Below are 25,533 nucleotides of genomic sequence, written 5' to 3'. Positions count from 1 at the left end.
ATCTTGAGATTTTACGAAGTCACCATAGGTGCCTCGTAGTCGAGGGGAATGTCTCCTCCCACTGAACGTACATCGCTGAAAAATACTGAAATTAACACAAGATAAATGCGAGCACTGGGACTTTAACCTTGGTGGACTCGAGAAACCACTGTCCTCTAACCATCCAACCACATGTTGGTTAGCACGACAAAATGTATGTGGTGACTGTGATGAGCTTATTCCGAAGTCCAGTGACCATATCGTGCTTTCGCTTCAAATACAATGACCGTAAGTGTCGTCAACAAAATACGGAGTACGCATCAAATGCAAAGTCCGTCAGTGTCATCAACAAAATATGGAGACGTATCGTGAGCTAGATACCATTGTACTATTGTATATGCTTATTTTCTTAGTGGCCGATTGCGTGTGTGGTGTGGTGGGCACATCATTTCTAGTTGTGGTGGGTCAACATGAAGACTCATGGGTCGGTTCCATCCTGCGCCACATATAGGTTGGACCGAGACGTGTTATACGAAGACCCATGTGGAGGACTCGGCGTACAACATGAAGCTACTAGAGTCGCGGAGGATTCTATCCCCACTAGTGATAAGCCGACTATATATGATTTGTAACCCTAGGCCCTTAGTATGTTATACAGGCTTGGGGGCTAGTTCGTTGATAGTATACACACATGCACAATGTCTGGTATTCACGTGTACTTTGTACACACCCCTATCACTAATATACAGTACCAGGAGTAGGCTCTTTCTTCAACTGCAAGGGTCCGATCCGAATTAGCGTAAAACTTTGCCTCGTATTACCATCCAGCCTAACAGCCAGGGATATCCTACCGAATGATATGATGAAATCATATCTGCCAACTACTAAGAGAGAGGTGTGTCGGGGGCAATGTGTGCGAGAGAGGCCTAAAGATAATGTGCGTGCGGGAGACACGTAGGCACATATATGTGCGTATAGAGGGCTAGTAGAGACCGTGCATGTGTATATATGCATGTGAGAGAAATAGTGTTTTCCAACTGAGATTAGTGAAAAGAGTGGTACATAGTAGTCAGAAAGAGAGAGAGAAACAGAGAGAGCATGTGCGTGAGACACCCTGACACCCTGAGAGAGATTGTGAGCATGTGTGAAAGAGAAATGCCGATGCATATAAAGTGTGTGCACTTATGCGTTAGATAGAGAGAGATATAACGTGTTTGTGAGAACGGGGCGAGGCATAGTGCATCTACGTATAAAAGGCGGTTCTACGCATTAAATTAAAATATAAATGGCATTATTATTTTTGGATGAGATCATGAATTTTGAAAATTGCGTATGGATGAAAATCGGTCTATCAGACACCCATACTCTATTGAATTCTAGCATGTGCATGTGTTTATTTCATATTATCGATCCATAGAGTGAGAGCGGTTTGAAATACAGGCAATGGATGCTTTTGCAATTCATATATAAACATTAATTAGTGCACTCCATGTTGTTAGTGTGAAGCACTTTATACATTTGTCACTTGCATGGATACATTCCAAATTGCTAGCTACGAAATAGAATACATGTTGAATTCAACATAAAGGGGTTTTTGAAGATTCGAATTCATAGGAAGTGCATTCATCTATTTGAACCCGAGATAATGGCATTTGTAAATCAGATGTAAAAGGGGGCATCAATCTTTGTTGTGAGTTTGAAAATGCTATATATATTCATACACATATCTAACTTTTTTTGCAACCAAGGAGATTATATCTGGAACCATGCATGAACTGAGGTAAGTTGCATATTTTTTAATATATACTCGTGTACAATGTATATTCAAATGTACCCCCTCCATTCCAAAATAATCGTAGCTTTAGGATTTTCAAGAGTAAAGATTTGTGAAGTTTGAAAAATCCTGAAAGTTCAATTCAATAGAACCGAAAACATTAATGCTTCTGCTCCCAAATATTGAACGAAGCGCCAAATAGGCCTCTGGTCACCCGAAACCGCACGAGACTAATGTTTTGGTGGTAGGAAATTACTGTCCTGACTCTGGCCCGTGTAGCCTATCGGCCCGATGTCCAAAGGTCTAAACTGGAGTAGGTTTGTAACTTTACCAAGAAGCCAGTCTCAACCACCTCCGAGAAGCATTCATACGCCGTGGGTGCCTACCCATGCGCTCGCCGAAATCTATCCCGCCCACATTTGGGACACCTGACATGACTGTCCTACCCCCAACCCACAATATGTCCGAAATTTTAGATGGGGGCAAAGTTTGTAACTTTCCCCAAATTTCAAACAAGCGCGCCTCAAACCGAAACATTGTTCCCCCTTAGTTCCCTACCTCCCTCCGTTTTCCCATTCATACTCCGTGGGCGCGAAAACGCCCTCTCCACCAGCCGCGAAACCCCATCCTCCTCCGTCCTCCACCCCATAGCGGCCAATCCACCGCCGCCCTCCTCCATCACGCCGGAGCCGGTACCCCGACGTCGTCGTCCAATGCAACCGCAACCGCAACGCCCTCAAGGACTTAGCAGCTGAAGCTGAGGTAGAGCAGCCTCCATGACACCGACGCCGACGTGCGCCGTACCAGAACCACTCCGACCACGCCGTCCTGCGCCTCACAGCTGCGGCTCCACTGTCGCAACCGTCCACCGCACCGGAGCTTTTCCCGCTACGCCGTCGTTTGCCGCCTCAGACATGCTTCCCCGCTGCCGACAGACGGCCACCGCACCACACTCAACAACTTGGCCATGGGTTCGTCCAAGGCTGCACCGTCCTCCACAACTTCTGGTTTCCGGCGAACAACAAGAAGATCGTCGTAAAAACAGAAGGAGGACACAACACTGCCAACAGAAAGAGGTACTCCTCTTCCCTTATTTGTGCAAATCTTACGTCTCCGCTCACACCGTATTCATCCCACGAAAGTAACTAGTTGAGCGCTTCTTACTACATCTTCTTTGTGATAGTAAATGCACAAGGTTTCCTCCCTTTTAGTATTTCACCTTTGCTAGAGGTCATTAGCCCGCCTGGATTTCAATTCAGGGTCAGTCGAACCGCAATTAAAAGAAGCAGCACCCGCTTAGGCGCGCGGAGCACCTAGTCCGCCTGTTCCCCAGGGAAGCGGCGCATCGGTGTCTATCATAGGGGTGTGGGGCGCAAGAGCTGCTTGCGCCCGATCTGGAGGTCGGCGGGGCTTGAATGGATGGCCAGGGGAGGTGCCAAGCACGACAGTGCGGTGAGGTTGAGGGAAGGGCACAGGCAGGGGAGGAATACTGGGCCGGTGGTCGCTGGCGTTTCGAGGAAGATCGTCAACACTGACTGGCTAGAGGTAGATGAAGGCGATCTGCCCGTTCTTTGTACATCGGACGGTGCAGAAAAAATGGACTGACCTATTTGCTTTCAGTCGGCTATTATTTTCATAGAATCCTTTAGTAATTTTGTCGTGGAATTGTCACGGCAGATGTCCTAGTGTGAGGACTTAGTCGTGAGGCCAACGCATCTATGTGGTAGCTTGAGAGGGGTTGAGCGGAATCGAGAGACGCAACACAAGACAAGGATTTAGATAGCTTCGGGCCCCGGGAAACATCATCCGGTAATAGCCCTACATGCTGCTTGTGGCTAGATCTCATTATGATCATGAGGAAGTCGCCGTAAACCGGCTCTCCCAGTTAACCCTAACCCTTAAGATTGTTTCCTCTTACTTGTCCCTCTTTGGGGAGCCCTGCCCCTCCTTATATAAGTTGAAGGGGTGGGTTACATGTAGAGTCCAACTCGGACTTAAGACTTAACTATTATAACTTCTCTTCTTGGGCTTCTTAACATCTTGGGCTTCATAACGTCTCGGGCTTCATAACTCCTGGCAACCCAGTTACCACTGCCTTCCCGGGAGTTAACTAGTGCCGGTTTAAGATGGTCTGCCGGGAGTTAACTGATGCCGGTTTAAGAATGGCTGCTGAGTTATAATCTGACTTAACTCCTGTCTTAATTGTCAGCCGGTTTAACAACCGGCCACTTTACCGTCTGGGTTAACTGCCTGTTTTACCTGTCTGTCTTAACTGTCAGCCGGTTTAACAACCTGTTGGTTTACCATCCGACTTAACACCAATTGGTTTACCACCTGCCTTAACACCTGCCGGTTTACCACCTGCTTTAACACCTGCTGGTTGACCACCTGCTTTAACACCTGTCGTTTACCACCTGCTTTAACACCTGCCGGTTTACCACCTGCTTTAACACCTGCCGGTTTACCACCTGCTTTAACACCTGTCGGTTTACTAAGTCCCAGCCGGGTTATAACTCCGGCCGGATCATACCACGGGGTATATCCCGGACATTAGCCCCCAGTTTAATTTGGATTTATCCATGTTAAACTAATCATGATCATCCTTAAGTCTTTGTTACTTCCTTCTTCTATAAAATCCGAGTCAGTGGGCCAGCTTCATAATCAATTTGCTGACATTGGTTTGTCACAGAGAAATATTGTGAAGAATAACTCCTTTTGACTTCAGCTCCCAATGCTCAAAAATATTGGCCTTTGAAATACTCATCTGATCTTCAGTCGGTTTAAGAATGTAGAACCTTGCCGGTTTAAGAATGTAAAACCTTGCCGGGTTATCATTACCAGTTTACAAATATTGATGGCACCGGGTCATAATTGTAGTTAACATCAAGCATGAAAAATTTACCTCTTATATGCCTATCACTTGTAGCCCCCAAGTCTTAAGAAGGTAGCATAGCAACAACTTAAGACTTGCTTCAATATGAATGTCACAAGTTTGAAGAAATCCAGGTTGTTCATCTCAATCACCAGTCAGAACTGAGTATTCCACATATGTAGCCCCCAAGTGCCGGGTTGTCATGCTTGCAGCAACCTGGGACTTGAAATTGCCTTATGCTCATAAAAACTTCAACCAGTGTAGCCCCCAAGGGCCGGGTTATTATGTAATAATGAGCAGGGACTTTATAAATATAATCATGTAAACTTGAGCAGCAATGTGTAGCCCCCAAGGGCCGGCTTAGTAGATAATATTGAGCTGGGACTTTATATATACTTCATTGAGAATAACTATACGATGTAACCCCCATCATGGGGCTTGAACCCACGTCCACAAGGTTGAGAGTGTTGTGCTTTACCAACTGAGCAGTGGATCCTTCAATAATAGATGAAAATTTGTGTACCTTGAATTGTTGATAGGAGCAACTGGTAGCCCCCAAGGGCCAGCTCATTATGATGTGATGAGTCGGATCTTCAATAAGTGAGCAAATAATGACTTTGCATTAGCCCCCAAGTGTCATGGTGCATGCTTGCAGTGACATGAGACTTGTGTACTTGATGTAATCCCAACTTGAATAATGTAGCCCCCAAGTGTCGGGTCGTAAGCCTGCAGCGACTCGGGACTATTCCCTTCAATTGTAGAATAAATCATATCCATTGATAATATGATAGTCACTGCGCTAAAGAGACTTCAAAAACCTTAATCATAATACTGGTTATTGATAACCATAATAAAATCCAGCCATGTTGGCTATTAAAGATTTGAATAATATGACTTGGTTTGAAAACCAATTCCTGCCCTATAAGCCGGTATATCCATGCACATATGATACATGCTATGATGATGTAATAATGATGTATGATGTAATATATGATGATGTATGTGTATGATCAAGAGGGTTTAAGCTATGGTTCGGATATGACCAGAGTCCCCAAGTAGTCATAATTGTGGCATTGCGCCGATCAAGAGGTGTAGCTATGGTTCGAATACGACCAATCCCCCAAGTGATTTTCCTAGTGCCCTTATGCCTATCAAGAGGTGTAACTATGGTTCGAACCCATAGCCCCCAAGTAATTTCCTTGGTGGCCTTATGCCTATCAAGAGGTGTACCTATGGTTCGGATACGACCAAGCCCCCAAGTGATTTCCCTGGTGCCCTTATGCTTATCAAGAGGGTATAAGCTATGGTTCGGATACGACCAGAGCCCCCAAGTGATTTCCCTGGTGGCCTTAAGCCTATCAATAGGTGTGACTATGGTTCGAACATAGCCCCCAAGTGATATTGTGAGTTGTGCTCAAGGCATACCCATGTTTGAGCTGTGCTATGCAGCAGACTCTCTTTGGCCCCTTATGATAATATTGGCTTGATAGCCGTATCAAGAGGTGTAGCTATGGTTCGAATAGGACCAAGCCCCCAAATGATACTGTGAGCTGTGCTCAAGGGGTACCTATGTTTGAGCTGTGCTGTGCAGCAGACTCTCTTTGGTCCCCTTAATTTTTCCTGAGAACTCGAACTTGCGAGAGATTTATTCTTTCAACCGGAAATTTTTAAACCAGATATTGAGAGCTTAAAAGCTTTGTGGGAGACAACCTTCCCTTGAGTCGGATTTTTAAACCGGAATCCTTCTTTTTAAGCTAAAAATTTTCTGACGGCCTTTAAATTTGCACCAATATGGCGGTTTAGGGTCCTGCATTAGATAACTTTGCAAGCCGGAGTAATTGCTCTTTTAAATAAAGCAATATATAATATAAATATATACTGGATGGATTTCACCTGATATGTTAGGCCAGAAAATATCCACCGCGGAGTTAACCATCACCACAGTGAAGGTGAAATCCATCACGGCCGAGACGGCCGCGGGAACAGACAGACGGGGCCGGCCACGGCGTTGTGAGCCGGTGCAGACGGGCGAGTCAATCATGTTGTGTTGATGTAGCGGGGGCGGCGGTTCGCGTATGTATCCATCCAGCAGCACGGCACGGACAAGTGCTAGTGCAAAAAACGATGCTGGCGCGCCCCCCTTATGCAACACCTTTATAATGAATAGTAGTCCTGCGAAAAAATATCACGGACCAGAATAATTGTTCTTTGTTAAAAACAATATATGCCAATAAAATATCTTGGGATGGACATCACCTGATTTGTTCGAATAATGGATGATCCACAAGTGTCATCTGTAGATAACTTTTTCAACACAATTGATCCTTGTATGTTCTCGGGACATGGTCCACGGTCTCGGTACTTACGCAAGAGTGATATCCACACACTCCAATTGATATGACATTTTATCAAGTGGACCAGAAAAAACTCCCGAGTCGGTCGTTTGTTGACTGATCTGCTTCTCCCTTTCATTTTAATTTTGACTTTGTTGTCCCTCAAACCGGCCCTTCACTTGCGTTTCCTGAAGCACCTTGTTTGGATACGCTGTTTTATCAGAGCTGGTTTCCCGTAATCCGATCTAACCGTGTAACAAACTAAAACCACGTTTGGGTGGTCCAATAGAAACATGGATAAGCAGAATTCGGTTTCCACAAAGCCAGGAAAGTGCGTCTAGTGAAAAACGACTAATACTCGTTTTTATAGAAACCTGGTTACATAAAACAGACTTTTTCCCCTCCACGTCTTCCTCAACAAACTTGTTGGCGCCAACTGTGCCTTCCCGCGCAACTAGCACGCGCCCTTTTTTCCAAGCTTCTATATATATACAGGGATGCCGGCATAACAAACATCAACAAACAGGATCTGGGTACGTGCTTCTTCCATGGCTGGCCGCCGATAACGGCTGTGATCATCGATATTCTGGCCATCGACGCTAGGCTGAGATCTCCAATCAGACGCCGCTGACCCTGCTGGGACAACAAGAGCTACCTCCTCGACTTGTTTGCAGCAAGAAATCAACCTTCATGAGCCTACAGGTAAGATTCATAATCAGAAACTGATGAACATACTCAAACTTATAGCAAAATTGTTCATGTTCTGAGGAAACAAGTGCAAGTATGGAACTTAAATTGCAAAGTTCTGCCAACATGTCTTTACTCGAGTGATGAATAGACAAACCTTCTCTATGCACTAGTCGTAGTTCAGCCTGAGTCGTAGTCATGTAATTTCAGTACAAAGTTGACAATTCTTTTACAGATGCGATACCCTTGATATTGATTTAGAAATTGCTTCATGCACGATCCTGCTGCCCGATGCATGCACGGCATCGAAATCCAGCGGCCGGTGCCCAATGTATGCGCGCATGTGTGGCCGGATTTTAAACATAGTCCATATTTTGTCGTGTGTATAGCACAGCTCTATTGATTTTAGTACTCTCTCCGTTCCTAAATAATTGTCTTTCTAGCCATCTCAAATGGACTACAACATACGGATGTATGTAGACATGTTTTATAGTGTAGATTCACTCATTTTGCTCCGTATGTAGTCACTTGTTGAAATCTCTAGAAAGACAATTATTTAGGAACGGAGGGAGTAGATCATAATTACTTCCATCATAATGGAAGACCATTGGCAGTAAATAGTACTAGTACAGATAAGTAGGGCCAAAAGGTAATAAAAAATCCTTTTTTTCTACTTAAGTGATTTAACTAGTAGTAGTTTATATTGTTTTGTTTACATGTAGGAAAATATGGACGACCAAATCAAAAATATTAAGAAGGAAAAGACCGAAAAGCAGCCCATAAAGCGCCACACATGGAAATCTTCAGAGGACAAAATATTGCTCAACATATTAAAAGATCAAACTCAAAATGGAGGTAAGGAAGGAACATGATACACAAAGAAAGCATGGCGTGAAAGCCTAGAACAGTTCAATGAGTCAAAGGTAGACAAACTTGAGTTGCAACAAATAAAAAATCGTCATAAGTACTACAGGAGTTGTTATGCTAGCATGGACAAACTTCTAAAGCACACAGGGTTTGGTTGGGATGACGATGATAAAATGATCAAAGCTTCAGAAGAAAGTTGGGCGGATCTCATATCGGTAAGTTGAAACACATTAATTTTTAAATATTGCTATATCATACAGTTGAAAAATGGACTTACAATAAACTAACAAACTGCAGAAGGACAAGAATATTCAAGAATACCGAGACAAAGTGTGGCCTAGTTGGATAGACCTTCAGGACATTTGTGCTAGCTCTACCGCATCAGGAGTTGGTGCTATATCTAGCAAAGGGAAAGGTGGAACCAGCAAAGAACAAATTGAAATTGATCTGAATGAGATAGTAGAAGTTGTATCTGATGGAACAAATGATTCCCCTGTTGCTTGTCCTAAGAAGCCTAACACCACTAAGGTCGAGAAAAAGAAGAAGGGCAATGCAAGTGGGTCGCAAAGCACTTCAAAAGGGCAAAAGCGAACAGCTGATGATGCTATTAATGCAATTGATCGCCTGGCAGATGCATCACTGATTATTGCTGAATCAAAGAAAAATGCAGCACAGCAAACAGAAGCTTACTCAGTGAAAGCATGTATGCAGATATTAAATAGCATGCCTGATGTTGAACCAAACAAAAAATTGAAAGCTGCACAAGCATTTGAACATGTTGATAAAAGGGCTATTTTCATTGAGATGGATGAAGAGACTCGGTCTCTCTGGGTTGAAAATGCGTAGTTTTTTACTTGTTGTAGCGTACTGTTTAGTTTTCTGAATAGGTTGTATTTGCAATTTCCATAAATTCCTTCTGTAAGTTTGTGTTCAAACAATCAATATGCAAATTTATATATTTATTTGGTTCGTGCTACTAGTTATATATGGTCTCATATATAAATCCCTCTTCAGAACTTGGATTTATATTTGTGTGTGTGTGTGTGTGTGTTCTACAAATACATAAGCTTAAGATATAAGTGAGAAGTTGATGGCATACCTTTCCTTTTGGTTCATTGGTTTAAACAGCAATGATGCAATGTTGCACTTTGCGTCAGTACATATCTCCATTTTTATCATCAACCTAGCGAGTAAAATTTGTCACCGAAATCATTCAATGTTCTCCCATCACTCATTCAATGATTCTTGTCCTACCATTTAACAGAAAATTTATCAGCTCTAGAACAATAACATTGTAGAAATTCCGACAGTTAACCGAAGTTGCTACATGAAATTTTGCAGGGAAACCATGGAAGATATGGCAGATGGAGACTATTCTGATTCTGAGCAAATGATTATTAATGACCTTTCTGCAATGTCACTTTTGCAACATGTGCTGTTCGGAAGGCTATTCAAAACACCACGTAATACCTCTAAATTAACTGGTGCGCAAAAGACTAGAGAGTGGTTGGAAGGACATCCAGTTAGATTTTATGAACAACTTCGTGTTGATAAGCACACCTTCTACTTATTGCGAGATGCATTGTGCGAGAGGAATTTACTTACAGATACAAAACGGATGGACGTCAATGAACAACTAGTCATATTTCTACATACAATTGGTCACAATGTTAGGAACCGTGTTATCCAGGATAGATTTCAACATTCAGGAGAAACAATAAGTCGGCATTTCAAGAGAGTATTAAAAGCCATTAATGGCTTACGTGATGTTTACATAACAGATCCGTCCAATGAAGTTCCCAACGAAATATTGGGCGACTCAAGGTTTTACCCATACTTCAAGGTATATATTCTATCTCAAGAACATGTTCCTTTTGGATATTACTTGCAGCAAAGTTCAAATCTTCAATTCTAATTCTGAATTTTTCTCAACAGAACTGTATGGGAGCAATTGATGGGACACATATTAATGCAAAAATCAAGCTTGATAAACAAACTCCTTACAGAAATAGGCATGGTTATCCCTCTCAAAATGTAATGGCAGTAGTGTCATTTGACATGACATTTTCATATGTGGCTGCTGGATGGGAAGGTTCCGCATCGGATCAAGCCGTATTAAGGTGGGCTGTTACTGATGGTGGGTTTGTTGTCCCAAAAGGTAAAAATAAAAAATACATGAATTTACATGCAAGTAAAGTTTGTCTCATTGTATCAAACATGTAATGATATAATAGGAAATTTGAGAGTGATATCAAACTTTACATGCAGGTAAGTTTTATCTCGTGGACTCGGGCTATGCAAATACTCCAAGATTTATTGCCCCCTATCGTGGAGATCGCTATCACATTGGTTCTTTTCGTGGAACTAAACGTCGATATAGTAGTGAGAAAGATTTGTTCAATCATCGTCACGCACAACTACGGAATGTTGTAGAACATACTTTTGGCGTTCTAAAAGCTCGATTTCCAATATTAACAAGGAATGGAGGAATCCCTTATCCTTACAAAAAACAGGTCCAAATTGTTAGGCTTGTTGCATCATCCATAACTTCATAAGGAAGGTTGATAGGAATGATGAGTTGTTTGAGCTTTATGAACAAGAGGGAACACAAGGAGATGTTGACACCGGTGACCAAGAAGTTCGAGGGCAAGCAAACTTACAAGAAGATGATCGAGTTGCCGGTGAAAGAGTACGTGCAAGCATCGCTCGACAGTTGTGGAGTAATCTCCAACAGCATGCCACTCAGGAAGAAGAAGATGAAGATGATTAATTAAGCACTAAAATAGTTGTTATCATTTTTATTTATAGGTACATGGGATAACTATCAACAGATTTTTCATTCATTTGTAGGTTCACAAGCTTTACATTCAATGTTTCAATGCTAAAATCATTTTCTTGTCCATTCACACATCATACAGCAAGTTCGGTATGGACCTTGAGAATATAAAATTACTGAGCTAGAGAGAAGCTCACCTCACATTATCTGAATGAAGAGTCTGTCACCATAGTCCCAGATCCAGCATGCCACGAAGAGGGCAGCTCATACTCATCCACTGGAAGTAGTTCGGACTGCGTCGAGCACGCTCTGGACTCCCTGGATGCCTCGGTAGTGAAGGGTCTAGAAGATGGGGTGGATTTTGTCCTCCGCCACCAACCACAGTCGCGAGTCGTCCACCGCGACAGTGTGCCCTTCTTCCCCGCCGGTAGGCCTCCACCGCGAAGAACAGATGGGACGCCCCACGTCTGCACTGCACGCCGCGGAACCATACGGCATCGCCGTGGTGGCGTCGGTCGCCGGAGCCGGGGCCGTTGACGGTGTGAGGAGAGTGGAACGGGAAGCGGCAGCCGCGCAACTGTACGGCTTTGTCGCCGTGGCGGCGGTCACCGGAGCCGTTGATGGCGTGGGGAGCTTGGGCTAGGTCGAGCTCCTCGAGGAACAGAGACGGTAAGCTGCAGCGGCGATTTGGGGAAGAAGCGGAGGCGACTTGAGTTCAGAGAGACACAGGGGAAAGTAAGCGGCGTCTACAAAGTACTAACTAATCCAAACACGCTTTTACCAAAACTTGTTTTAACGTTTTCTCACCCAAACGAGTTATTCCAGAAACTCCTGGTAACGAAAATTCTCCCTTAAAACAGGTTTTCCTAAAAACACTCCTAAAACTCGTTTTCCTAAATCTCAGGTTTTATTATTGGTATCCAAACAACCACGAAGCAGGGTTGGTTTAGAATAGTGGTCTGACGGCCAGTAGTTTGTTTCGCAGCGGTAGAGGAAGGGCCAAGCGAACAAAGGGCTGGCTCAAGGCGCGACGGGTCGACGAGGCGGAGGCACAAGCGGCTCTCAGAACCGGTTATGGCAGCGTTGGGAGTGACATTGGTGAGGGCAACTTTACGCGGTGCCGCGGAACAGGGGCCTGCCCTTGATGAGTGGCGACTCAAGGCCACGGACGGGCAATTCAGTGGAGTGGAGTAGGACAGCGACTCGCCGCCGAGGGCCGCGGCGTCTTGCCACTCGAGTGAGGCGGTTTAGAGGTGCACCGGCAGCTGGCGGTTTGGCAACAGCCAAGGTCGAACGCGGCCGGCGGCTCGAGTTCGGCGAAATCACAGGGCGCTTCTAGGCGCAGTAGGAGCGACGGCATAGTCCGGGTCGTGGCCAGCTCGATCGACTCACTTCTGTATCCTCGCATCCAGGAATTAAGGTGTGCAAAAGATCCACTATAACAAAATAGGTATGTAGGGACGTTTTTGTATCGATGCTTTTATCAACGTCTTATTATTCAAAATCATTTGGTGCATAGGGACGATTTCTGAGGCGCAAAGGACATCGTCCCTTGGTTCCCATAGAAAAAAAAGGATTCCGGTGGTTCAAAATATCTTGCGCCACCACCACCACCCTAATCCCCCATCGTGCGAGATGGCCCAAGAAAGTAACTTTCATGGAAAAAGGGTGCGATCTCTGGCCTCTAAACCTAGCGCCGCCATGCCACACCGCTGCTCTCTGTCAAGATCCTGCTCCTCCTCACCCGGACTCGCTGTAGCAGGTCCACACCCCTCACCTGTCGGCCGCCAACTGTAGGCTCGGGGACCCGGGCCTCCAGGCGGTGGCCCAGCCCCACTCCGGCCGCCTCGAGCTGCAGCTCCGGCACACCATGCACTCCGGCTGAAAGGAAGATGACGGGTGGTGGAGCGGGCAATGGAACTGGACATCGCCACCTCCTCCTACTGAGATCGTAGCGAGATACGACCCGACAGAAGGTAGAAGAGGAACAAGATCGACGAGGATGAAAGGTATTGATCAGTTAGGCGCTCGTTTATTTGTATGTTCGCTGTCCTTGTCGTTCAGACTTTGATTCAGATCCACCTTTCTGTATGTAGCTGTTTTATTTGTTCGCCCACGGCAACAATGTTATCAGAGACTTAATTAGTTTATATAATCCTCGGGGGGAAATTGTATGCCCCGGCGACGACTCCCACCCGGCCCTGCATTTGCTCGCCCGGCATCCTCTATCTCCAAGAACCCGACGTCTTACGACCAAAAAAAAAAAATCCAACAAGCGTCGTCAGCCATGTGAAGCTCGTTTTCATCAGGTAGGCTGTCCTCTTGCTTGACACTGTCGACTAGCAGCAAGGCGGCAAGTTCATTTATATGTGAGTTGATCTAATTTTTGTTTTAGTTTTTCTACCAATTCATCCCAAGTAAAAAATTGGAGCCGCTCCCTTGATGCGTACTTAATTGTGGAGGAGAATCTTGACATTGTACATTAGATTATCCTATTAAGATAGGACAACACTGTTTTGCCAGTTTTTTTCTGAACTCTCATCTGTTTACCGATTAAACATTTAGACTACCACTTCAATTTAGACTACTACTTCAATTTACACATAGCTTTTTTCGTTGTTTGCTCCCAAACTATTGGCCCTCACGTATGCAGGTGCTTGATAAAAAGCCTCTGATAATATCCTGATTGAATAGGATGGTCAGTGTTCTTAACACATTTTTCTTTTTCATGCAGTTAATAATAGTTGTTTATCAACTGTTAAATCACCTTCACCCCCTCCCCTCCCATAACTAAAATTAAGAGCTTTGTGCCCATGTTCTGACATTTCTTAAAATTAACATGGCTTCTACTCTAAACAGAGAGATCAACTCACACATGCAGTTTCTCACCTGCAGAAACTTTTCTCATGTTGTCTGATAAAGAGCACCGTGGATGGATATATTATCTTGTTTGGTAAGATTTAATCATATCTGATAATGTAAAACATCTGGGTCACGTGTGTTGCACTATGTCTCGAGCAGCTAAATGGTATCATTCTCGCTTATAATTATGTAGACATTGTGTTAGACTGAAGATTATTAATATGAACTACCATGAGAATTCAGTATTTTTATGGTAACCCATCCCCTTAACAAGCAGAGCTAGTATTAAGGCTTAGAGACTATTAGTGTCAACAACCACTAGAATTCAGTCCCTGTATGTTAAACTGCTTTTATTTCTTTACATATATACGCATTGTATGGTAAATACTTAGTTAATTGCTATTTTTCTAAGAAATACACTTCAAGCATTCTCATCTTGGACAATCTATCCATGACATAATGATTTTTCTTCTTTTTACAGTATGTATCTATACTTCATATGGGCACATGAAATCTACACGGCTAGATTGAACTTCTGCAGTGCATGTTTACTCACTGTGGTATATGTAATACTGTTCTTCTCTATTCTTATGGCTGTATGTTGAGCAAACGAAAACTTACTGATAGAAGTTCAAATAAATTTATTTATATCTCATTGGGCTTTCTTCGCAGAAAAACTTCTATGTGCGGGATTTTAAGGCAGTTGCCACAAGGATACGCTAGAGAAGCAGAGAAAACAAGGAGCTATTGTTCCATTATCAACATGTAGAAACTAAAAATCATATATGTTATTATCTCGTGCAACATGTAATTGTTTATAGGTGATGTGTACCATTGAGTTTGTAAACTACTACTACTCTGAGTAATACAATGTTATTATCTCGTGCCATGCCATACAAGTTTTGAATATTTTATGATATGTAAAAAAGAGTCCAATTATTTCATACGAGCAAGTAATTCTATTAAGTGCAATTGATTAGAAACATTTTATACAATAGGAAGTGAATATATACAGTTGCATCTAGCATGAATTTATCAAAGCATCCCTAGGGGTATAAAGATGTTCTCAGAATGTCTCGTATCCATGTTGACACGCTTTGTTAGGACGTCTTAAAACGTCTCATATCCATGCTGACACGCTTTGTAAGGACGCTCTTAAACCGTCTCATTTCCATGTAGACACGCTACCTCCGCATCTCATTGGTCTTTGAGACGCTCGTAGGACGCTTTACTGAGCGACTCTAAAATCTGCTAGAGATGATTTAGTGCGCCTCTAACACCTACATTTAGCGCCTCTACATGGCATTTTTGTTGTAGTGATCTTTATTTGCCTCAAGGTATTCAGACGCAAGTATCCTTGAATCGACTTGCTGCCGTTGCCAATTTACAACATCTTGAGTATAATCCTTCCTTGTCTCCAAGTGTACTGTCGGAATGCACATAATTAACAATCGTTGAGTCTTCTCTCTGAAGAATTCTTGGGTCAATTGTACACAAGCTTGAGCAACAGGCTCATGTTCGAGTGGCCATACAGAATACACCTGAAATCCCTTATATTTTTTGCTTAACTTTGCCATCTTCTTCTCCTCTCGCTTGGGATCAGCGCTGCGTGAACCGGTGTGGAGGTCGATGACTAGACACGGCGGTCACAGAGGCCAATACGGAGAGGTGAACCGGCAACACGGTCGGCGAGGTGGACCACGACGACTGAGGCAACTACTTTGGGCGGCTCTTGGCAGAGGTAGCGCTCGAGCGGTGGCTCCGGGCAGTGACGGGAACCGCGGCGCTAGAAAGGGGGGCGCAGCGTCTATGGCGGCGACTGCTTGCCGGTGACTCGAGGTAGGCCGCGGTGGATGGTGGCTTCAAGTGGAGTCCGGCGGTGCCGACTCAACAGTGCCCTGTGCGGCTCCTTTGTGGAAGAAGCAGAGACGGCTAGCGAAAAAACTGAAATCTGAAGCGAAAAACATGGCAGCGGCAACTCTCCAGAATAATTCGACAACCGCATGGCGGATTAAGGCAATGCCAAGTGTGCAGAGACCCGCTCCTGTAACAGTTGAGACGGACGACGGAGTCCGGAGGTGAGTGCGAAGGTGAAGGCACGATGTAGCACAGCAGCGTGGTGCACAGCCGGCCGGGTGCGCGTGGAAGCATAAACCGGCAGGCGCCCGCGGCTGGAATTTTAACCGGCAAGGCGAGCTGGGCGGCTCGATGCAAGGGTGTCGTGATGGCCGCAGCAACAGTGGAACAAGTCCACGCCCATCTCAATCTCTAGCATGTTGACTTTGATGTGTGGTTGGGTGACCCAGAGCCGAGTTTCAGGCGGTAGTTTGAGCCACAGCGGTTAACGCGACGGCGGAGGCGGCAATTCAAGGCCGGCGATTCAAGGCGGGCGGTTTAAAGGGCCCCGAACGAGGAGAGGTGCCGTGGCAAGCCATCTCGGTTTGCAGCAACGAAGGCAGGCGGCACCGCGGAAGGAGAAACAAGCGAGGCGGAACTGCGTGATTCATCCATGCCGTAGAAGAGACGGAGTGATGACAGGTTGCGCGTCGCAGGTGACCCGGCCACGAAGCAGAGGGAATTGACGGTGACTCGCGGCGGCTCACAGGTGATCCGGTGAGATGTGGCGGTAGCGGCGGGTCAGAAGTGAAGTAAATCACTGTGCATCCGGTCAACTCGGATCAACGGTGACTCGCGGCGGCTCACAGCGGTGTTTTAGAGGTAAGTCGATGCGGTCGGAGGCGCGTTGGCGGAAGCTGAGGCAGATCGAAGTGGGGCCTGCGGAGGACTCGTGGCGACTCACGGCGTTTCAGAGGTAAGTCAACGCGGACAATCGGCTCATCACAACCGGTGCCAGAGGCGAGTGAGGCTGTAGGAGAACCAAGGCCGCAGGCCAATTTGTAGAAGTCCTCGGCAGCGGCGGGCAGAGAGGCGCGATGGCCGACCAGCTCAGATGCAGGGCGGTGGCCGTTCGACCGTAGGACTTGGTGGAGGCGAGTGGCAACCCGATGGGCCGATTCAGATGACGTCTGGATGAAGACAAGGGAGTCGTCCGTTCGTGCAGAGTCTAAACAAGCCAAGAGGGCAACGGGTTGTAGGGTGTCGCGGCAGGCCAACGGAAAGAGGTAAAAGCACCAGGAGTCCTACAACTTGCTTTCAATGTGATAGTTTAGTTCTACAACTTGAAAAATGACCCTACCCAGTCCCTGAACTTGCTCAAGATGTGCAAAACTAGTCCTGGCGAATCAGAGAGCGCCATGTGGACTCGTGGGTGCGCACCCGGTCAGCCCGTGCTGTTTTGCAAATAACCCCCTGGAGTTGCTCCCAATCAACCCGCACTACCAGCACCAGAGCACCTGAATTTATTAACCGCATTTAATCTATCGAGGGGGGAACTCATGTGGCCTATCGCAACTCATTCTTCTCCATCCTTGTCTCTGTCGGCGCTGGAGCGGCCGTTGCTGACGTCAACAACAATGGCTGCCTCGCCGGAGCAGTTCCGAGGAGATGTGCCGCCTCCGTCGGCTCATCTGGTCCGGCCGCCTGCAGTCATTCCTCCAGACTATGGTGAGCTCCTCCGAATTGCATCTTCTCTCTTTGTTCCATTTCTTGATTGTGCCGGCCACAGTACGACCTCGTACGGCGGATCCGTGCGCTTGGGGAAGCTGATTCAAGCTTGTTAGTTGCTTCGATCTAGCCAAGTGGCAATCCTATCAAGTGCGCTTGGGGTTATGAGCGATGCATTTAGTCTAGGGTTTACTCTTCATCGTTATGGGTTTGGTGAAGAAGGTGTGGTTTTTGCATGAAGCTAGGGTTATGAGCTCCGTTCTACTTCTTGTGTGAGATTGACATGTTGTGTTCTGTACTGTACATTGGGTTACCATGCTATGGTTTTGGTGAAGTAGATATAATAAATCTGAATGTGTAATTTATCTGAATTTGTTTTGCATGCAGTACATGTTCAGTTAAGTATTACTGAATTTTTAACTGACTTTGTGCAGTTTATTTAAACTTAACTGAATTTTGCACTGAAGGTATCTACTTTTTGTATGCAGTACATGTTCAGTTAAGTTAACTGTATTTTTAACTAAACTTGGGCAGTTCATGTTCAGTTAACTGAATTTTAACTGAATATCTCTCTTTTTGGTATGCAGTGTGTGACTCGGCAATGGGAAAGAGTGTTCACACTCCTTTCTTTACACTTGAGCTGGAACATGGTGGTCTTTTCTGTGGATCTATCACTGCCCCAGAGTATTATAACTCTTCTTTGGAGGTCCTTGACTATGTTGATGCTTGCACATTTTCATATGCAGTCTTAGAAGAACACCTAAAATGGTTGGGATATCCTGCTAATGAGCACATTATTTACTGGTGTTTACCTGAGAAAACACTTTCAGATGGCTTGGTGAGAATTAAGGGTGATGGGGATTTGCAGCATCTTATCACAGCTAGTGCTTAGCACAAAGTTCTTGCAATTATGGTTGACCATGCAGACTTCATCTGTAATTTCAGAGAAGATTTGATAATAGAGCTGCCATCTGTTGTAAACCATGTCAGAATGGGCAACTCAATTGTTGGTGCAAGCAGTGCATCATGTGGTCAGAGCATTATTTCAGCGAATGTTGAAGATCCAATTTCAGAGGTTGCAGTTGATGGGACAGCAGAAGATGATGTTCTGACAGATTTGCTTAATTCTGTTGCTGACCCAAATTTGCTGACATACTGTGCAGAGCCTGACCTGTTTATAAGTGCAGAGCAAGACCTCCTTAATTGTGCACAGCCAGACCAGGTTAATGCTGCAGAGACAAATGTGATTGTTGCTGCTGCAGATCCAAATTAGCAACCTGAAAATGATGTGCTGGCAGATTCAGATTTCAGTGACAGTGATTATGAAATAGATGATGGAGATGATGATCTTTATGAAGAAAACATTGACTTTGATGTTGATGAAGAGGCTGAGCAAGAGGAGGTAGAGGTTGAGCCTGACTATGTCCTTGAAGATGAAGATCTCAACCTCTCCACACAAGCACAAGATCAACTGAAGTACAAATTCAGAGCTTTCAATTCCAAGCTGGACATGAAATCCCCTGTTTTTAAACTAGGTATGGTATTTGCTGATGTGGTTGAGTTGAGGAAAGCTCTCAAGGCCTATTCAATAAGGAACAGAGTGCAGATCAAGAAGCTTAAGAATGACAAGATCAGATTGGAGGCAGTTTGTCAGGGTGGTGGTTGCCCATGGGTGCTTAGGGCTGGAAATGACAACGGGACTGGAGGTTTTGTCATCAAGGCATATAATGGATTGCATAAGTGCCAGAAGAAGTGGAAGTTAAAGGATATGACAGCAAAATTCCTATGCAACTTTTTCATTGATGAGTTCAGAGATGACCAGAAGATGTCCATTGGAACATTTTCAAGGAAAATAACAAAGGAATTCAATGTTACTCCTAATAGATGGAAGCTTGCTAGGGCTAGGAAGCAAGCACTTAAGGAGATACATGGTGATGAGGAAGAGCAGTTCAGTAGGCTATGGGATTATGGGCATGAGCTAAGGAGCAAAAACCCTGGGTCTACATTTCTGCTAACAACTACACTTGTCAAAGATACAAAATTTCCAATGGGCAGAAAATGTTTGAAAACATTATATTGGTCATATGATGCTTGTAAGAGAGGATGGCTAAAGGGCTGCAGGCCTATTCTCTTTATTGATGGTTGTCATATGAAAACAAGGTTTAAAGGAGTGCTCCTTAGTGCTGTTGGAATTGATCCTAATGACTGCATATTTCCCATTGCAATGGGCTGGGTGGAAGTAGAATGCAAAGGTTCATGGGAGTGGTTTCCGACGACCACGCCACCGCCGCCGCCATGGACCAGAGTCTCGGATGGCAGAAAGCCGTCGAAGAGCTGGCCGGCGACAACCCCGAGCTTCGCGCGCAATACAAAGAGATCGCGCGGTGGTTCCCAAGTGTGCAGATGATGAAGATCCACGCACGCGGTCTCGTCAAGGTGATGACGGATGCTGAGAAGCGTCGTGCCTTCCCCGACGGCATCAACGTTCCTCCGGCGACCATCCTCCTCTAGGCAATGCGCGAGGTTCAGCGCTCCCCTGACCCCAAGCAGCAGGCCCGCTGGTGGATGTACCGCTCATCCACCGCGGCACCGGCCCAGCTGGATGCAGAGCGCGTTGCGTCCAGGACCGAGCACGTCCACGACTTCGTGCTTGCCCTGCCGGCGCCCGTCAACGCCACCTACTGGGACCGTCAAGGTCCGTTTGTCCTCTTCGGGCCTGACGACGACTCCGACGATGAGTCATCTGACGAGGAGGTGCCGGAGGTCGTCCTCTTGTCAGACGATGAGCCGGAGGTGCAGATCGTTGCGCCGGTCGGAGCCGCCATGGATGGTGGCCGCAACGTTCCCATTGAGGTGGACGACCTGCCAGATCTGCCTGAATCTGCTATCATCAAGCAGGAGGTTGAGGAGGAGGAGGTGGCGCCGGCTGTTCAGGAGGTTAGCAAGAAGAAGAAAGCAGCAGTGAAGAGGGCAACTGTTCTGGAGGTGCGCCGCTCCGAGCGCCTGAAGCTGCTCAAGGACTGAAGAATGCTGCGTTTGCAAGAGGTGCTGCTTAGGTATGTTGTTATACCATAGCATATAAGTTAGAGATATGATGCTGTTAGGTAGGTATGCTGATATATATATGACATCATATAAGTTAGTAAGATGGGGCTGTTAGCTAGGTATGTTGCTATATCATCACAGCATATAAGTTAGAACTCTTTTGGACATTCTATGGTTAGGTGTGCTACTATATATAGCACATAAGTTATCTGTAATTATCTGAACATGCATGATGTTGGTATGCAACTCGACTGCTTCCAATCTTGCAAATGTGGTGTGCTGCACTGCTGTGATGCAAATGTTGCATACAGTACTGCTTTACTTGTTTCTTTCTCTTCTTTCTGCATGTGGGGCACTTACTATAAATAGCAATCTGTACATATGGCACCTCATACAGAAATTCAGGTTTCAGACTCATTTTTAGTCAAAATTCAGTCTAGTTCAGACTGTTAAGTTAAAATTCAGTTAAGTTCAGACTCTTAAGTTAAAATTCAGTTAAGTTATAATTCCCTTTAGTAAGAATTCAGTTTGGTAAAACTTCAGTCTAGTTCAGACTGTTAAGTTAAAATTCAGTTAAGTTATAATTCCCTTTAGTAAGAATTCAGTTAACTTAAATTCAGAGTGTTAGTTATAATCTAGTTAAGTTCAAATTCCATTTAGTTAGAATTCAGAGTGTTAGTTATAATTCAGTTAAGTTCAAATTCAGAGTGTTTATTACTTTGGAAATCAATAGTTGACTCTAACATTGGGCCTACCTACCACCATAAATCTAATGCCTACCTACCAACCACCATTTCTACTATATAAAGCACCCCCATTTGCCACAAACAACAGCCACAATCCCTTCTCCTCCCCCTAGCCGCCAGATAAAACCCTAGGACAGATAGAGATGGATCTTGGAGAGGTCATCGATGAAGAAGAACAGGTGCCAAGGGTAGCCAGGTGCAGAGAGGCAAGAAGGAGGGAGAGAAGGAACCTAGCTCAGCGGATACTTGCAGCACGCAACCGCAAAGACATGGAGCAGTTCCATGAGGCATTCCCCCTTGGCTCCAACCCTAGTGATGATGATGTCATCCACTGGGCAAGGAGGAGGGCATACTTCCATCCCTTTCAGGTGACTAGGATGAGGTGGAGTAGAATTCTGTATCCAGATGAATAAGTTTTTATGTGATGCAGTATCTAGATACTCCTGGCTATTTGCAGTTAACTGAAGTTTTTATGTGATGCAGTATCTGGTTTGTATTTGTCATGCAGTATCTACATAAATTCTGTATCCAGATGAATAAGCTTTCATGTGATGCAATGTAATAAATCCTAGTTCCTCCTTCTATGATATGTGATGTAGTGTATGGAATGTATGAAGTAACTTAATGAAATCCTGCATCTACCATTCTGTGATCCAAAATACCAGTGTATGCAACTTTCAGATAACTGAACAAATAACAGTTAACTGAACCATATTCAGTTAACATTGTATAGCAAACTTCAGTTAACTGCAAAAACAATCTTATACAAAAAATTTGATAAAATTTCATTGTATATATATAAAAAACACTGAACTGACATAACAAATCAGTAAACTGACATAACAAATCAGTAAATTGACATAACAAATCAGTAAACTGAAACAATGTTCAGTTAACCAAAGAAATACTCACTTCACTGAATCTACATTCAGATAACTGAATAATAGTTAAGTTCAACAGAAAAGCAATTCAGTTAACTGGCAGAGCATTGATAATCCAAATTCACTTAACCAAATTCAGATAACATAGTGCATGCTTGTTGATTGCAGCAAATAGTACAGTGCATCTGGATACAGGGCATCAAAGATAACCCAAATTAACTAAACAAGTCCACTGATAATCATTAACTAAACAAGTCCAGATGATCACTCAAATTCATCTAGCAGCTCCCTAACCTTCCTTATCTTGCACTTGGTGTCCTCTTTATGCTTGAACAGGTCACCAATCATATACTCTAGCTTCTTAATCTCTTTCTTCAACACATCCCTTTCTTCCTTTAATTTGTCCCTCTCTTGCTTCATCTCATCCCTCTCTTTCTCTGCCTTAGCCCTGACCACCTGATGAATGTTGGTCACTGATTTGTCATCCATTCTCTTCTTCTCAAGTTCTAGCTTTAGGTCAGACAAAGCTAGCCTTGTGTTGCCCAATTCAGTAATTGCCTGCTCTTTGTCAGCCACCATCTTAGCAAAATCAAGTTTAAAAAACCTCAGGTCTTTTTCCATGGCTTCCTTCTCTTTCACAACCCTAACATTTTCTTCAGCCTGAACAACAGCTTGCCTAATCCTGGATGTGACCTCATCTTCATACATGCCCCAGATCCTAGCTAGACTGGTCCTCAATTTTGGAGGCCACTCTGGGTCAACCCAATGCACATAGGGGCATTTAGGCCCATCCTAAAATTGGTGAGGAGATGCATAATTCAGTTAACTGAAGAAAACACTGAATCAAAATGCAGTTAACTGGACAAAACTAAGTTAACTGAATCAAAATTCAGTTAACTCACTGAATCAAGTTTCAACATGTCTGTTTGCACAAAAATACATATTTGAACAACTAAAATAAACTAAATGGCACAAAATGGCACAACAGATCAAGTTCAATATCAAATGAACTAGTACTACAACACTACCATCTCAATATACAACTACCAACATGTACTAACCTTTTGTGCACAACCCAGAAATCTTCTTCCACTGTCAACAGACTCAAATGCAACAAACTTCTCACACACTGCTTGGTGCTCACACCTATTAGGTAGATCTGCAGCAAGGCCTGCCCAATCGGTGCTCTCAATGGTGCGAGGACCCTAAAACAAAATCTGGTAAGAAATCGCATTTTTCAGAAACCCTAGATGCTCATTTGAACCTGGACAGGATCTCACCCGACTGGTGACTTCGTCACCACTTGACGCGTACGAGCTCGATCCGGAATCACTCCGTGAAACCATGGCCGCTAGCTTGCTTGGCGGCTGCGGCGGGCTGGACGGCGGCGAAGAGCTGCGGCGAAGAGCAGAGGAGCAAAGCAAGAAAACAGAGAGGGGAGTGAGCTGCGGGTTTTCTGGATCGGGGGGGCCAGACCGTGGTCTCCTTTAATTAATTCAGGTGAAATGGTGGTAGTGCGGGTTGATTCCAAGCAACGGCAGGGGGTCTTTGCAAAATGCGACGCGGTGACCGGGTGCGCACCCACGAGTCCACATGGCAAGCTCGGATTCGTCAGGACTTGATTTGCACATCTTGAGCAAGTTCAGGGACTGGGTAGGGTCATTTTTCAAGTTGTAGGACCAAACCGTCACATTGAGAGCAAGTTCTAGGGCCCCTAGTGCTTTTAACTCCAACGGAAACACAGCGGCAGGGCGGCCCAACCCGGCCGCAAGCGGCAGAGTCCAAATCCAAAACTCCCTCCACTTTCTTGCCGGGTCGTATTTTGCTTGGACTTTTTCTTCGTCTTCCTTATTCTGACTCGGATCATCGCATGTGTGAAGCTGAGAGTACTAGTCTGTGGTACTCACTTGATCACCTGACAGAACGAGGCCGGCTCTCAGGCAGGGACTTAGCGAGACAGGGTGCTGCAAAGGTAAAACCGGCGCTGTGGTTTGAAGCCAGGGCGACTCGGAAACGTCTCACAAGCGGCGACTTGGCGGCAGTAGTAAATCATGGCAGAGGCGAGGCGAGTCAGACAGGTGGACTTGCCTCTTCTCTGGGTTACACCTCGGCGGCTCAGCATTAGCAACAAGATCACAACCTTAATTTCCTTGAATCTTAAATCCAGCAGACTATAACCCTGGACTGATGAACTCGGAGTTGATTTGGAACCATATGCGCCGGCTTTTCATCCGATTTTTTTTTTGCAAATTTCTCGATCCTTGGGAGAGATCCCTCCAAGAACTCAACACCATCGTGTGCGGGACCCATGGTGGGCGCCAACTGTCGTGGAATTGTCACGGCAGATGTCCTAGTGTGAGGACTTAATTGTGAGGCCAACGCATCTACGTGGTAGCTTGAGAGGGATTGAGCAGAATCGAGAGACGCAACACAAGACAAGTATTTAGACAGCTTTGGGCCCCGGGAAACATCATCCGGTAATAGCCCTACATGCTGTTTGTGGCTAGATCTCATTATGATCATGAGGAAGTCGCCGTAAACCGGCTCTCCCAGTTAACCCTAACCCTTAAGATTGTTTCCTCTTACTTGTCCCACTTTGGGGAGCCCTGCCCCTCCTTATATAAGTTGAAGGGGTGGGTTACATGTAGAGTCCAACTCGGACTTAAGACTTAACTATTATAACTTCTCTTCTTGGGCTTCTTAACATCTTGGGCTTCATAACTCCTGGCAACCCAGTTACCACTGCCTGCCTGGGAGTTAACTGGTGCCGGTTTAAGATGGTCTGCCGGGAGTTAATTGGTGCCGGTTTAAGAATGTCTGCTGAGTTATCATCTGACTTAACTCCTGTCTTAACTATCAGCCGGTTTAACAACCGGTCGGTTTACCGTCTGGGTTAACTGCCTGTTTTACCCGTCTGTCTTAACTGTCAGCCGGTTTACCGTCTGACTTAACACCAATTGGTTTACCACCTGCCTTAACACCTGTCGGTTTACCACCTGCTTTAACACCTGTCGATTTACCACCTGCTTTAACACCTGCCGGTTTACCACCTGCTTTAACACCTACCGGTTTACCACCTGCTTTAACACCTGCCGGTTTACTAAGTCCTAGCCGGGTTATAACTCCGGCCGGATCATACCGCGGGGT

At 45.0% G+C, this 25,533-nt stretch overlaps 2 protein-coding genes and 1 long non-coding RNA gene across 5 annotated transcripts; all 3 read left to right on the top strand.

Annotated features, from left to right (window-relative positions):
* The first annotated feature begins 6,838 nt into the window (after positions 1–6,838).
* LOC123049696 (protein ALP1-like) lies at positions 6,839–11,201 on the top strand. Of its 2 annotated transcripts, none has more exons than XM_044472591.1 (4): positions 6,839–7,660; positions 9,854–10,355; positions 10,448–10,632; positions 10,781–11,201. In XM_044472591.1, exons 2-4 carry the CDS (start codon positions 9,861–9,863, stop codon positions 10,782–10,784), a joined length of 684 nt encoding a protein of 227 aa, XP_044328526.1. In that variant the 5' UTR covers positions 6,839–7,660; positions 9,854–9,860; the 3' UTR covers positions 10,785–11,201. The 2 variants fall into 2 exon arrangements, with proteins under 2 accessions (XP_044328526.1, XP_044328520.1); XM_044472585.1 differs by having other exon boundaries at positions 10,448–10,670.
* On the top strand, positions 8,256–9,601 carry LOC123049713 (uncharacterized). Its single transcript, XM_044472602.1, has 2 exons — positions 8,256–8,727; positions 8,810–9,601. The coding sequence occupies exons 1-2, from the start codon at positions 8,635–8,637 to the stop codon at positions 9,356–9,358; spliced, it is 642 nt and encodes a 213-aa protein (XP_044328537.1). The 5' UTR covers positions 8,256–8,634; the 3' UTR covers positions 9,359–9,601.
* A 1,683-nt stretch (positions 11,202–12,884) lies between the features above and the next one.
* LOC123049744 (uncharacterized) lies at positions 12,885–15,039 on the top strand. Of its 2 annotated transcripts, XR_006423649.1 has the most exons (3): positions 12,885–13,297; positions 13,385–14,710; positions 14,823–15,039. It is a non-coding gene; the product is annotated as an uncharacterized lncRNA (long non-coding RNA). The 2 variants fall into 2 exon arrangements; XR_006423648.1 differs by having other exon boundaries at positions 12,903–13,297; positions 13,385–15,039.
* The last annotated feature ends 10,494 nt before the right edge of the window (positions 15,040–25,533 follow it).

The sequence above is a fragment of the Triticum aestivum genome, chromosome 1A (assembly GCF_018294505.1).
Source record: "Triticum aestivum cultivar Chinese Spring chromosome 1A, IWGSC CS RefSeq v2.1, whole genome shotgun sequence".
Lineage (NCBI taxonomy): Eukaryota > Viridiplantae > Streptophyta > Magnoliopsida > Poales > Poaceae > Triticum > Triticum aestivum.
This window is presented reverse-complemented; position numbering and strand designations above follow the sequence as displayed.

What these genes read in the sequence shown, in the direction of transcription:
- LOC123049713 (XM_044472602.1), top strand. Translation starts at nt 8,635, where the DNA reads ATGGACAAACTTCTAAAGCACACAGGGTTTGGTTGGGATGACGATGAT. An exon ending in GTTGGGCGGATCTCATATCG is followed by an intron (nt 8,728 to 8,809) that starts GTAAGTTGAAAC and finishes AACAAACTGCAG; the next exon opens with AAGGACAAGAATATTCAAGA.
- LOC123049696 (XM_044472585.1), top strand. Translation starts at nt 9,861, where the DNA reads ATGGAAGATATGGCAGATGGAGACTATTCTGATTCTGAGCAAATGATT. An exon ending in GGTTTTACCCATACTTCAAG is followed by an intron (nt 10,356 to 10,447) that starts GTATATATTCTA and finishes TTTTCTCAACAG; the next exon opens with AACTGTATGGGAGCAATTGA. An exon ending in TGGGTTTGTTGTCCCAAAAG is followed by an intron (nt 10,671 to 10,780) that starts GTAAAAATAAAA and finishes CTTTACATGCAG; the next exon opens with GTAAGTTTTATCTCGTGGAC.